Source organism: Marmota monax, unplaced genomic scaffold (assembly GCF_021218885.2).
Source record: "Marmota monax isolate L192 unplaced genomic scaffold, Marmota_monax_Labrador192_F-V1.1 WCK01_AAM20220418_F8-fsc00042, whole genome shotgun sequence".
In the NCBI taxonomy this organism is placed as follows: Eukaryota; Metazoa; Chordata; class Mammalia; order Rodentia; family Sciuridae; genus Marmota; species Marmota monax.
Window position 1 is genome coordinate 7698075 of NW_026693008.1, and position 13682 is coordinate 7711756.

Consider the following 13682-nt stretch of genomic DNA (forward strand, 5'->3'; position numbering starts at 1 on the left):
TGAAGCCCCTGGGTGATTCCCCAATGACTCTAATTTAGCACAGGAGGAACCCATGATCTGAGACCTGCTCCCATCTCGGCCTCATCTCTTACTACACCCCACTTCCACTCCATGAGTTAGTCCCAGTTACAATTTCCTAAGTGCATTCCATGCATATCCCTGTACCTTGCTCTTGATTATCTCTCAAGACAGCTCAAAAGCCTTCTGCAGCCCTTCTTACCAGCACAGAGACAATTTCTCCTTTGCCCTTAGATCCAGGCACATCTGCATGGTAACTCTCAGTATAAGCTAACTTGTTTCACATTATTATTATTATTATTATTATTATTATTATTATTACTATTATTATTACTATTACTATTGGAGTAGTACAGTATGCTATGGACTAGGCTGAGTGTTGTGGATACACATAGAGCTTTACACAGTCTTGAGATGTTCACCATTGCAGAGCCACCACCCTAGCCTGTGTGCTTTTCAAATAAGAGTGCAACTTCAAAATTAATTGAATACCTGGCATATTAGTATATATGGAGGTATGGAGAATAAAATACACATGAAGCAAAGAGTAAGATGAGCATATGCAAAAATTCATACGTAGGACTGCCCCCCCGACCCCCAAGGCACTGGTAGCCACGCCATATCTCACACAAAGATCTCAGATGTGAATTGTTAGCAACTTAAATTACAAATCACTGAATTTCAATCACTGAAAGTTTATTGTGATTAGCCTTTACTATTGAATGTATACTTTTCTTCTATCATAATAATCGTTTCATTATACCTATTTTATGTACTACTGAATATATCCAATTTCCCTTTAAAAATACTCACTGGTCTAATATCAAATAAAGTAATGCAGGCTGTTGAGAGATAACAGAATGAAGAGTTATGGGAACACATGAGATGAAGCAGTTAATTCTACTGTGGGTTTGAGGGACATTTTCATAGACAAGGCAACAATTACACTGAAGTTCAAGAATGAGTATAAGTTCACCATGTAGAAAAGAGAGAGGAAGGAAGTTCAAGTTCTGAAAAGGAGCAGAATTAAGTATGTGGAGGTGCGCACAGGATAGGTCTTTCAGCAAGATTAACTTCCTCTTAGTACCTTTATTTCATTAGCTGTGTAAGACTGGAAATGGGTTTTGCTTGTTTCCCAATGCCTACTCACTCTGTATCTACCACAAAAGAGAACTACTCTCTCTTCTACCTACAGTGTACTTCTTGCCTGTCACTAAGGGAGCCATCTTGCTTTCACTGGAAGAGCCATCTTGCCCATTACTAGGGGAGCCATCTTGCCTGTCACTAGAGGAGTCATCTTGTCCACAACTAGAAGAGCCATCTTGCCTGTGAACTAGGGGAGCCATCTTGCCCTGTTAGCTAGGGAAGCCATTTTGCCTGACTCTAGAGGAGCCATCTTGCTTGTCATTAAGGAAGCCATCTTACCCAGCATTAGAAGAGCCATCTTGCCCCATTAGCTAAGGGAGCCATTTTGCCTCAGTACTAGAGAAGCCATCTTGCTCATCACTAGGGAAGCCATCTTGCCCATCACTAAGGGAGCCATCTTGCCTGTTAACTATGGGAGCCATCTTGTCCCTCACTAGAGGAGCCATCCTGCTTTTACTGGAGGAGCCATCTTGTCCATCTCTAGGGGAGCCATCTTGCCTGTGGACTAGGGGAACCATCTTGCTGTCACTAGGGGAGCCATGTCCTTTGTTCAGTCAAGCTATTGCTCATCCGTCTTTTCTACCTAGAAAACAGCTACTTGGTTTCTGTTCTTTTTGTTTGCTTGTTTGATGACTATTTTTTTTTATTCAAAAACTTATTTTTTAGAACAGTTTTGGGTTCACGGCCAAACTAAGAGGACGGCACAGAGCTTTCCCATAGGGGAGTCCACAGACAAGATGGCTCCTGTGCACAGCCTCCTCCACCATCAGCAGGCTCAACTGTAGCACTTACAACATTGAACGTCCAACATCCCCTGCCCCCTCGTCCTCTCCTACCTTCCACTCTGAGCACTGGCCTGGCTAGGGTCTCGCTGCTGGTCACCAGTTATTGGCTGAATGAACTAATCGATAATACAAAAATTTATTTCTTCTTTTACTCTAAGGTAGTTTTCATCAAAACTTCAAAATTGAACATCTGCTTTGTTTTGCTTCAATAAACCTTGAATGACTCAGGTAAAATTTTATATTCAATACTTGATAAGTGGATATTAAACACACACCCAGAGGAAAGCCCCTCTGAGCCAGGGTTGCTGCCAGGAGCAGGAGCAGAGATGGAGCCAGAGGCCAGGCCTGGAAGGAGGGTCCTCACCCAGTGGCTGCACTGACCAAGCCCTGACCCTCGGCTTTCCTCAGCCTTCACACAGTTCACAGCAACATATGCTGTTTAAAAGGTGTTTAGATATGATAAATTAGTCATTTAAAAGTGTTATTACGTGTAACCATATTTCTCATAGCAATAGCAAATTGGCTTTTGTGGGCATCTCTTACTAAATAAATCAAACCTCCTGAGAAATCCACTGGCCTTTGACAAACAAGTTTTTCAAAGTTTTTTAACTTAAAAAATTCAATTAAAACAATATGTTATAACTTCTGTGGAAACCAGGCTGCAAGTAATCAATTTTGGAGGGTTTGTGTTAGGAGTAGATCTCATGAGATTTATCCAAACCCTGAGTTCTACGAAGCCTTAGGAAGGGAATAATGAATTACCTGTGATGAATTTCTAAATGAGTTTTATCTTGGTGGAGATTTTATTTGACAAGAACATAAAACTTTGCCATGCCTGTGGGGTGTGTGTGTGTGTGTGTGTGTGTGTGTGTTCATCTTAAGGAAAAGGAATAGGCATTAATGTACACAGCTTATGTGATGACCAAAAGGACATAAACTCTACCTGGGCCCAAATCCCTGCTTTGTCACTTACTGGCATCACCTGTAAAATGGGAATCATAAAAGAGATCCTTCGTATTGCCATTGTGTACAGAATGCACATGCCAGGGAGAATAAGCTCACGTTGACTGTAAACTGCTACTCTCCTGAGTAACGGCCACTTGAGTGATTGCAAGAGATTTCTAGGACATTTTTCGTTTTTATGGCTACCGAGGGCTATAGGGTAGGCAGAGATTCTCCCAGGTTTGTTTTAATGTGAACTTAAACATGGACATGAACACTGACCCCCACAGAGCTTTACAGATGAGCTCTTTCATTATTTCGGTATTCTTTTATTTTTCTGTCCTTCCACGAACCTAGATTCGAGAGAAGCATACCTAATGTGTGCCACCCTGTGAGCAGATGCCCCCAAACCATGTAAGTCTTCTCAGCTTAGGGAGTAAGGAAGGGAAGGAGTGAGGGAGGGAAGAAAACTTATCTCATGCATCCATCAGCGTGGCATGTTGCAGAGCATAATATTTGGAGAAAAATGAAGCAAAATGCACTTCATAAAATTACAAGCACATGGTGAGGTTCTCAGACAAGTTATTTATGGTCTTGATGAACCTCACATTATTGCCATTTTCATAGGTTTTTATAAAAATATTGTTTTACCTTTTAACATAGCAGGATTATCTTATCTCTTGTTCTTTTATTTAGCTTTCACTTCTCTCCCTCACCCCCAAATTTCTAGCAGCTTGATAATAGAAAAAGCAAAGCTTCTCCTGCTCCATGGTAGTTAATTTTATGAGTGCTGTTTTCCCGGCGCTTGTGCATAGCAACAGCGCCACCAAAAGGACAAGGTCCAGGTTTCCTGGGATCTGTTCCATTTCTTTCCACAAGAGCACATCTGCGTTTCGCAGGATTGCTGGCTGCCGTGTGTCTAAAACACAATATACTGGCATTTCAGGCACTATATAGCTAATAGGTCTTCATTCGTTCTGAACTACAGATTCATTAACTTCTCAGCTCTCTTTGGGTGTAATGAGTTTTCTTTTAATCTTCCTAAATCTAAAAGGTAAGTAGTTGATTGTGCTAAGCTATTGATAAATTAGGAGAGCAGATGTACTTATATAATGATAGAAATGATATATGAAAGCTGATATTAGAGCCAGTATAATATCTATGCTGTCAGGAAAAAAATACTGAAATGCATGAATGATTCTATTTAGTAACTATGAAAGTCACTCAAGGGAATAAAACTTCTTAGTCTCAGAGTACTATGTGTTATATCTTATGTTTGCCCCCAAATTTAGCAAGTATGGCAAAACTTATTTTTTTTCTTTTTAAATATATAGTGACATCTCATGAGGATTAAATCAAATCCATTTAATTTATAATAAGGAAGTAGTTATATATATGTCAAATAAGTGTATTTGTAGACTATTTCTCCCCCCCCCCTTTATACACTGAATGGATTTTGCCACATTTATTATTCAAAAACTTTTGTATTCAATCCTCAGTGTAAACTCCCAAGCTGAGATAAACACTAAGGTGTAGTGTTTCAAAGGATGAGCTGTGGAATCAGATGGACTGGGTCCACAGCCTATCACCCCTGCTTCCTGGAAGGCATGACCTTGGGCTAGTACCCAGTGTATAGATGTCCTCCTCCCTGGTTCAGAATTGTTAGTTCTGTTTATTTCATAAAAATGCTCTGAGGATCCAATGAGAGAATATCTATCAAGAATTTGCGGGGGAGGAGGGAAGATGGCGGCGAGGGGAGTGCATTACCCCCGTGTGCTGCTTCACTGTGTGGGAGTATGACAAGTCAGGACGGCTAAAGGATATCTTGTTAGGAATTTCCAGCAATAGTGGGGTGCGCCGGAACCTGGAGGAAGGATTTCCATCGCATGAGGATCGGCTACGGGGACTCAAACGCGAGAGGTTTGTCGCACGGAGGGTAACACTGCTTATTCAGCAAATCGCCCCGCGGCTAGAGTCTGCAAGGCGCGCTGGGATAGAGACGCAGGGTTACAGCGCTGCAGTTTCTGCCAGACGCGCAAGCACCGCACTCAGGGCTGAATTCTGGGTTCGAGACGGGGAAGGAAGCGGTCCATCTCGGTTCTCCACACCGGTCAGACCACAGAGGAGGCCAGCAGCCACCATGTTGGTAAACTGACGTCACCACACCTGTTTTTGACTGACCGCAGCTCATTCAGCCATAGAACAGGTAATTTCAGGCTGCAATTCGCCTGCGGCGACGAAGAACATGAGAAGAAGATTAACATTTAACAGGGATGAGAGGTGGGAGGGAAAGGGAGAGAGAAGGTAAATTGCACGGTAATGGAAGGAGACCCTCAGGGTTATACAGTGGAGGGGGTAGAGAGAGAGGAGGGGAGGGGAGGGGAGAGGTGGGGAGGGGGGAGGGTGGATGATGGGAAAGGCAGCGGAGCACAACAGACACTAGTATGGCAATTTGTAAATCAATGGATGTGTAACTGATGTGAATCTGCAATCTGTGTATGGGGTGAAGGTGGGAGTTCATAACCCACTAGAATCAAAGTGTGGAATATGATATGTCAAGAAATTTGTAATGTTTTGAACAACCCACAATAAAAAATTAAAAAAAAAAAAAAAAAAAAAAAAGAATTTGCATGGATCCAATTCTATAAACACACTAAAAAACCAACACCAAGTATCTGCACCGCATTTCAAGAATAATGAGTTCAGTCATGTAAAGGTTATCATTTTGTTACTCTGTTATTTTTTTCCTCTCAATGCAATTAGAAATTAATTCTTTGTCAATCTTAACAATTGGTGTTCTTGTCCTTTATCTGAAATAAAGATGACATTAGATTAAAAAAAATTTGCATGGAATAAATGCTCAAGAAATACCAGTTACTGCTGTTATTATTTTAGATATTGGTTTCTTTCTCTTTGTATCTGCTTATGGTATCCTCTAAATGTGACTGCATTCCAAAATCAGAAAACAACACATTTTATTTTCTGTACTCTTACAGGATGTTACCTGCATAAAAACAGATTTGCTGCTGTGTATGGACAGGAAGAGTGGGTGAGGAAAAAATATCTTTTCCTCCCCCATCCTAGGTTCATGACTGAGGCCCTTCTAATAAAAGATAAGAGAAAAGCATGCAAACGTATTTAAGTGTTGCATGACACAGGAGCCTTTGTAAAGAAATGAAGACCAGAGAAATTGTAAAACCTGCTTGTTTTTATACTGGGCTTGACAAAGAATGGAAAGTCATAGAGAAAGGCAGTTGGACAAAGCGGAGATGATTTAGTGGAAATGAACTGGAAGAAACTGAACAAGGCCTTTGTTCCATTTCTTCTCGGTGAGGTCTTGCCCTCCAGAGATAAGGAGGCTCCTTTCTTCTGGGGAGAAGTGGCCTCTGCCATGAGGGTCTTGTGACCTGCTTCCGAGGCAGGATGGACAACCCTCCCTAGGTCTTCAGAGGAGAAGAGCAAGGGAAGGTGAGAGTGACCTTCCTGCTTCTGCCATTTTCTCAAATGCCGAGGTGCGGCGTTTGAGTGACTGTCCTGAGCCTTTGTGGGTGGGGACAACTTGCTTCAGATGGACACAGGTGCTCCACCTTTCTATCTATTCATGTCAGCAGTTCTTATTGCTTTGAGAAGCTTCCCAGGTTGTTTTTATTTATTTTCTAACACTTAGAAGTCTCTGTGCATGTGATTTTTTTTTTACTCCTGGTATCACTAAATCTGTTTTATATAAATGGGACCAAATATGTATAGTCTAAAGTGAGAGCTAAAGTCTCAAACAAGATAGAGGTTTCCCAGGGATGGAGTAAGCTATTTAGAATAAAGTCTTGGGATGAGGATAAACAGAATTAATAGTATAAAATTAATAAGTGGACATTTGGCTGAATATCAGGTCGATGATGTCTAGAGAGTTATGGAAACACCTCTGAAAATAAATAGGCAGAAGTCCAATAGGCAGAAGTCCACTGACTGGGGACCTGAGTGTAGCTGAAATACCGAATGAATACCAATAAATTTATCATGGGGAGTATTACTACACGGTGTGAGTTGGTCCTGGGAAACTGTTTGGCCCTGTGCTTGGTAATTTCTCTCTCTCTCTCTCTCTCTCTCTCTCTCTCTCTCTCTCTCTCTTTTTTTTTTTGCTGGGAAATAATAAAGCCTAAATCACAAAACGAAATTTCCCTTGCAAATTGCTGAGAGTCTTATTTCTCTAGTGAGATCAAATATGTCTTATGACATGGTTTTCCTCCCACTGTTCTCCCAGCTGTTGTTTCTTATTACTGAAATGTTGATGCGTTGATATTGGTTAGTTACCAAAGTAACTGGGCACATTGAAATTCATGGCGCATCACAGGTAGGCAGGCTCAGTGGCTGTGATTATCAGATGGGCATTTGATTTAAATTAAAGGAGTACTTCCAAGAGATTATTTATAAAGGAAGACGGTTTACTCTGAAGAATTCCCATCACCCCCGCCATTAATATTTTAGAATCTATTAAAATAAGGAAGATGCGGAGAGTAAGGAAGATGGGCTCTTTATGTACTGGCACCATTGCCACAACCCTTGGCCAACATCGTGGCCTGGAACTACAAGTCCACACAGGGCCCCTTTGACTAAGGAAGTCACATTAGGAATGGAATTCAGAAGTAGGTACCAAATTCCACTGGTAGTGAAATGAGAATGTGAACAGTAATTTTCATAGTAGAACTCAACTGTTGTTAATGGGACAAGAGACATACCAAGAGCCAATGTTCAAAGGAGAATTTGTACTCCACACGATGGAATCTTCTCCCATCCTAGGGCAAGGAGGAAAGATGAAGTTCTGTGAGAGGCCAGCGTTGAAGGCTACATAGGACACAGGGTGTAGCTATGTCATGAAATCCACACTGAAAGGTGCCTTGTAGAGGGAAAAGTTGAGATTTCCCACTTTTGTAGGTGCTGCCACCACTTTTCTCAGCTCCCTGGATCAGTCCTCACAGTTGTCTTGTACTGGGGAAAATGACCACCGTGCCCTAAGATTTACACATGCAACGCTCATTAGTGAACAGAGTTCTCCTTGCCAGCATGCTCACATTGAGACCTAAGCAGACTCCTGTACCTCTGGGTCTCTGCTTGCAATGCACCTTTTACTTCCACAAGATATCTTGTTTCTATTGGATCATATCCACCACTGTTGGCAGTATAAAGGATTCTGACTCGTGAATTTTAACAACACCATAGATGCTATTTAGTCCAGTCATTGACCATTAAAGGAACCCCCGTGTTTTCTCATTTATATCACTCTGCTATTTGTTGGGTCTCAGGGAGATCCCTTGCCTGTTCTGCAAAATAAACACAGCCCCTTCTTGCAGATTGTGTCTTGTCTCGGGGGAGGGGGGCGGAATGCAGCATTGGGAATGTGTGTGAAAGTCTATCTAAAGAGCATTGTCCTGATTAACACCTGCCTCACAAATGTTTTATCTTTTATAGCCTGTCAACCAGGGTCGTCACTACCAGAAAGAAATGAATCCACCTTCTCCTTCCAACCCTCGGTAAGAATCATTAATAATCTCAATTTTTAAAAAACAGATTATTTATACGATTGTGCATTTTTCTTGATTTCCTGAAAGTGTTTTCCAAAATTTCCAATGAGCTTCCAAAGTTATTTTCTTTCGAAGTCTTAGTTCATCCCCTCTTCTTATTCCAACTGCGCTTTAATTACCTAGGTTTAAACACCTCACTGGGGGCTGGGGATGTGGCTCAAGCGGTAGCAAGCTCGCCTGGCATGCGTGCAGCCCGGTTCGATCCTCAGCACCACATACAAACAAAGATGTTGTGTCCGCCGAAAACTAAAAAATATATATTAAAAATTCTCTCTCTCTCTCTCTCCCTCCCTCCCTCCCTCCCTCTCTCACTCTATCTTTAAAAAATAAAAATAAAAAAATAAACACCTCGCTGGGGGCTTTGAGCAAGTCCTTTAACTCAAAATAATTCAGACATAATAATTGCCTCATTGTATTTTGAGAAAGTTCCAGATGGACTAATATATGAAAAATTCTTAGTACAGTTCTTGGCAAAGAGTGAGCGTTTTTTAAGTGTCTATTTATTCATTATTAGTTTATTTTCATAAATATTTCATTATAATAGATAGTTGATGTTTAGTACATTTTAATATATATATATATATATATATATATATATATATATATGCCTTTTAAATTTATCAAGAGAGTCTATATATAACTTCAAGTGGCCATTCTTTTTTCCCAATTCCAAAGTTGGTAACCTCAAAATTATTTCATTATTTCAAAAATATCATTGGCCAAGGCCCTGGATTCCATCCCCACTACTGAAAAACAATAACAACCTCAAAAAACAATTGGCATCTGAATCATTTGTTTAATACTAGAAAAAAAAATCTCAGAATTTTAGGCTGATTAGAAACAAGCAAATCTGAATTTGAGCTTTAAAATGTACATAGCATTACATGGCTTTCTGATAGCGAGATAAGATAGCTTATCCATACAAGTCAACATGACTTTATCACTGTTTATTATACACTAGGAATTTACTGAAAAGTCCATCTATCTTGAGCTCCAGACACAGAGTCTGAATTACTGGGCTGCATCTCATTATCCAAATGCATTTAATGATCAAGTTGTTTAACCTGTACTGTGGATTGTCCCAGGGAATAGACCGAAACCCAGGGTAACGCTGTGGCTCTAGCTGTAGGGTGTGGTGCTGCTACATAATGTCTGAGTTAAGACTCTTTGACTCTTTTGTTATATATAATAATAATAATAATAAAAAGCCTTGGCTAGTATTGAGAGAGCTTGAAAAGGCATGGGAGAAAGGGATACTTTAAGTAAGAACATAGGGCTCCATCATAGAACCCAGGGTCAGCCAGGCCTCAGGAAGGTCCTAAAACTAGGAACCAAAAAGCCACCAGGCAGCCACACGGCACCCTTGCCCCTCTGCCTGCATTCACTGTCTGTTCCTTTCCTCTCCCTCAGCTCTCTCTCTGCTTCTCCTGTCCACATATGGCTGTCTGACAGCTCTTGAGTTTACATATTACAGTTCAAAGTACATGCTGAGGCTGACAGACTATGTCTGATTCCCAGTTTCTACGTTCCAAGAGAGAGAATGTGATTGGGCTAGGTTGAGCCAAGCATCCACTTCTGGTCCAATAAGCAAAGAGCAGTGAACCAAGCCCTGAAAACTAACAGGGCTCCCAGGAGACCATCAGGGGCTTATGGGAATTTTATTGGGGCTGAGAATATTTATGATATGGGTAGAGTAAATGTTCTTTGTTAATTTTCTAATTGTTCCTGATCTGTGCTGCTGTTCCTTCATCAAATCACATTGTTCCTTCATCAAATCACAGTGAGAGGAGTTTTCACTATCATAAATAGATGTTATAAGGAGTTTAAAATTGAGAATGGAATTTCAGTATATATAAAAATGTGTTTCAACATTTCTATGTACAAGTAAGCTTTCAAGGTAACTAGACATCCAAGTGATAACAAATTTCAGAATTCATAGTCTGAACTACTGAGGGTGATAATAATTTATGTTAGAAAGTGGAGGTTTTGTTTCATTGAAAGGAGAAAAGGGCCCTAATTATCATCCTAATTCTGCCTCCAATCTAGTCTATGATCTCAGACAAGTCTCTCAGTCTCTCGATATCATTTAATAATGTGAACACACTCATATATGAAAGAAAGAATTGAATTATATGCTTGCTGAGGTCAATTTTAACTTTATGATTCTGAGACTTTTATGAGACTCATTGTAGACTTAGAACAACTAATCCTGCCATCAAAATTTCACCCAGCTTATTTTTAATCTCACTAAGCTCTATAGAAAACATACTTCCTAAATATCAGATCAATTAGTGAGTGAATAAATGAATATTTAGATGTAGCAGTATGTGATTTCAAATGTCCCTTTTACTGGTTCAGTCCCAAAGTTAGAATATCAAAAGGATAGAACATAAGAAAATTCACCAAGAGAGCAAGACCGTATATCTTGTGCAACCAATTACCTGTTCATTCACTCAGCAAAAAGGAATTTACATTTTTACATAATGAAATAAAAAGGACATATTCTAAAGTAAAGAATAAAATTCCATCAAACCCATTACCAGTGGGCTATCCAGAGTTTCCTAGAAAATTATTACATAACTATTCAGAAAACCTGCAGATTACGTGACTTTGCTCTTGGCTCATAAATTCCGAAGCATGGAGAATTGGACATAAAGGCATTATTGGGCCATAAATACAGAAGATGCTAAAATCCTGAGATCAGCATGTATGATCCTATAAATGGAATAAAATGAATCATGTAATTCAGCTTAAAATTGAAAGCAATGATTCTTCTTAAGATTTTTGTTTATTATATTTCTTATAAATACTACCCCATAAAATAATAAGTAAATACTACCCGATGCTTTAGATCTCCAAATACAGAACTTTAAAATTAAAGTTAAAGGATACTGATAATGAAGGTGGAAAAGATATAAGTGAGAAGGTCAGTCTCTAAATACACCCTCCTGGATAACCTGGATTCTAGATGGCAAGTCTATACATGGAGTCTCTGGACAGTACCTGGACAGCATGTGTTCAGAGAGGCTGTGATTTGAGGAATGCTAACCCAGCAGAGAGGGGAGGTGTGTGCTGCACGTCCAGCAAGACAGTGTAGCCACAGTCCTCTTGGAAGTGAAATGGCCACATTACCTCCAGTGAAATATCCGCAACTACTCAAGACCCAAGAACCCAAGATTTTAAAATTACATATACCCATGCTCACCTATGGATCTATTTAGAGAGCCGACTTTCAGTTAGCTTCAATAATGACAGAACAGCCAACATCCCCAAAGTCTTTCATTTACAGTGTGCTCTGGAAAGATTGTCCCTTCTGCGACATAACTGCCTTCTTCTGTGTGTGCAGGATTAAAACTAAAGACAGAGGAGGCAAACTTAGTTTCTGAAGAGCTGGCTCCAGGTGGAAAATAGCTAAAACACTGCATATATTCATAGATTGTTTTCTTCACAGTAAAATCATCCACTTACACCCACAGGGCGGTACTTGACATTGGACGGAGATGGGATGCAATTGTAATCATTTTCCTGAGAAGATGGTGATCTAGGAATTGAACTACATATGGTTCACCTTATCGTGTTCCCTGGCACTTCTAAGTGTGCGACAGAGCCATTTCCCATGCATTGTCAGGCAGGGGGTGGTATTTCCCATTATTTCTTCCTAACACACTGAGGGACAGGTAGCATCTCAGATGCTGGGGCCCTGGCCTCCAACATCTAGGGACATTGCCTCTTGGGGCACTGACAGCCTTTACGACAGGGTGCAGAAATGGCTAACATAATCCAATACAATTCAGAGGAGTGTGGGGCGGGAGGAAACAATTTCACAGTTCATTCATGTTGAGAAATGTTCCCGAGCATGTCAACTTGCATGCTGCCAAACAGAGCAAAATGGATGCCGTTTGCAGCCACAAGCCATTTATTTTAAAATGCCATCTATTGGTTCACAGGTTTAGAGCGGTCCCTTAGGCACATCTATTTATATGTTTATGTAGATTCTTCAGAACAGCACAGATCTTTTTGCTCGGGAATGAATTTTATAAAATAATCTGTGATTACATTCTGCTTGTCTGTTCATATGGACGGAGTCGATAACCAGGCTGTCGTTTCAAATGATGATTCCTCTTGCTATTTTACAACCCCTTGGAAAATTCGGGAGAGGAGGGGATGTGGACAAAGGCTTTGTGAGATTCTAAATGGTTATGGAGAAAAAAAAAAAAGATAGAAAAGCATTCTAGAATTCCCAAGCAGTAGCAATGGCATGATTCTCTGAAGTGTTTGCTTTATGATTTATTGCTTATCTGTAGTTTTTTAAAATGTCATTGCAGATTGTGTTAGGGCCTGAATCCTTTGTAGCTTTGCCACATGTTTGTGTGATATAAACATACTTATAACTATAATTATCTGATAAAGCCCTGCAGACTTTGACAAACGATTAACAAGCAGTGACCTCGGCTCCCGCTGGCTTTGCCGGCCTGACGGAGGCAAGCTGTCCTGTTAGTGTCACCTACACGCACCACTCCGGACTGATCACACTGACTTCATTTTTCTTTTCTCTCCAGTTGTCAGGAGTCAACCTAATGGGCTTCTTTTCTATGGCTTAAGCTTCTCTTTTTTTTCCCCCTAATACAAAAGAGAGATATACAAATAAATAAAACTCAATACGAACCTTGCATGTCATGTTCCTCTTCTCCAAATGATTACATTTGGATCATTTTAAAACAAGTTGAGTTTTTCACAAATTATCCCTCCTTGAGATAAAGACCCACAGAGGATTTCCATATTAATCCAGCAAACATTTCATTCCTCTAAATGGAGTTTGGGTGGTGTTTTCTGTTACTCGGAGTTTTTGCATTATATCTTGGTGATTTCTTATAAAACCAAAGGCATCAGAGTTCATTTCTATCATTTCTCTTGTTACCTTTAACTAGGAAAATTGTCTGTGCCTCTTGTTTCAGCAGCTGATTCCCACACGTTCACACTGCTTCTTGTTCAAGGACCCTGATCCCCACATTCAGAGTCTGAGGGTCTGCTTCAAAGCTCACTGACTGAAGGCCAGACAGGCTGTCAAGTTCTCTAAGGACAGGGCTCACTCTCTAGTGTGCTCACTCTCCCCCGCTCCACCATCATCTATCAATCTAGAATGCTCTCCAAAGACCCATGTGTTGTCCTCATCCTGTGGTTTGGAGGTGAGGTGTCCCCCAAAAGCTGATGTGTG

The 13682-nt window shown here is 40.4% G+C and overlaps 1 protein-coding gene across 4 annotated transcripts in view; it reads left to right on the forward strand.

Moving 5' to 3' along the window:
• Cfap20dc (CFAP20 domain containing) overlaps window positions 1–13682 on the forward strand; it is a 231593-nt gene that overhangs the window by 177496 nt on the left and 40415 nt on the right. For all 4 annotated transcript variants that reach the window (XM_046453013.2, XM_046453011.2, XM_046453012.2 and 1 more), the window contains one exon: window positions 8355–8416. In XM_046453013.2, coding sequence (XP_046308969.1) covers window positions 8355–8416 — 62 coding nt within the window. The remainder of the gene's footprint in view (window positions 1–8354; window positions 8417–13682) is intronic.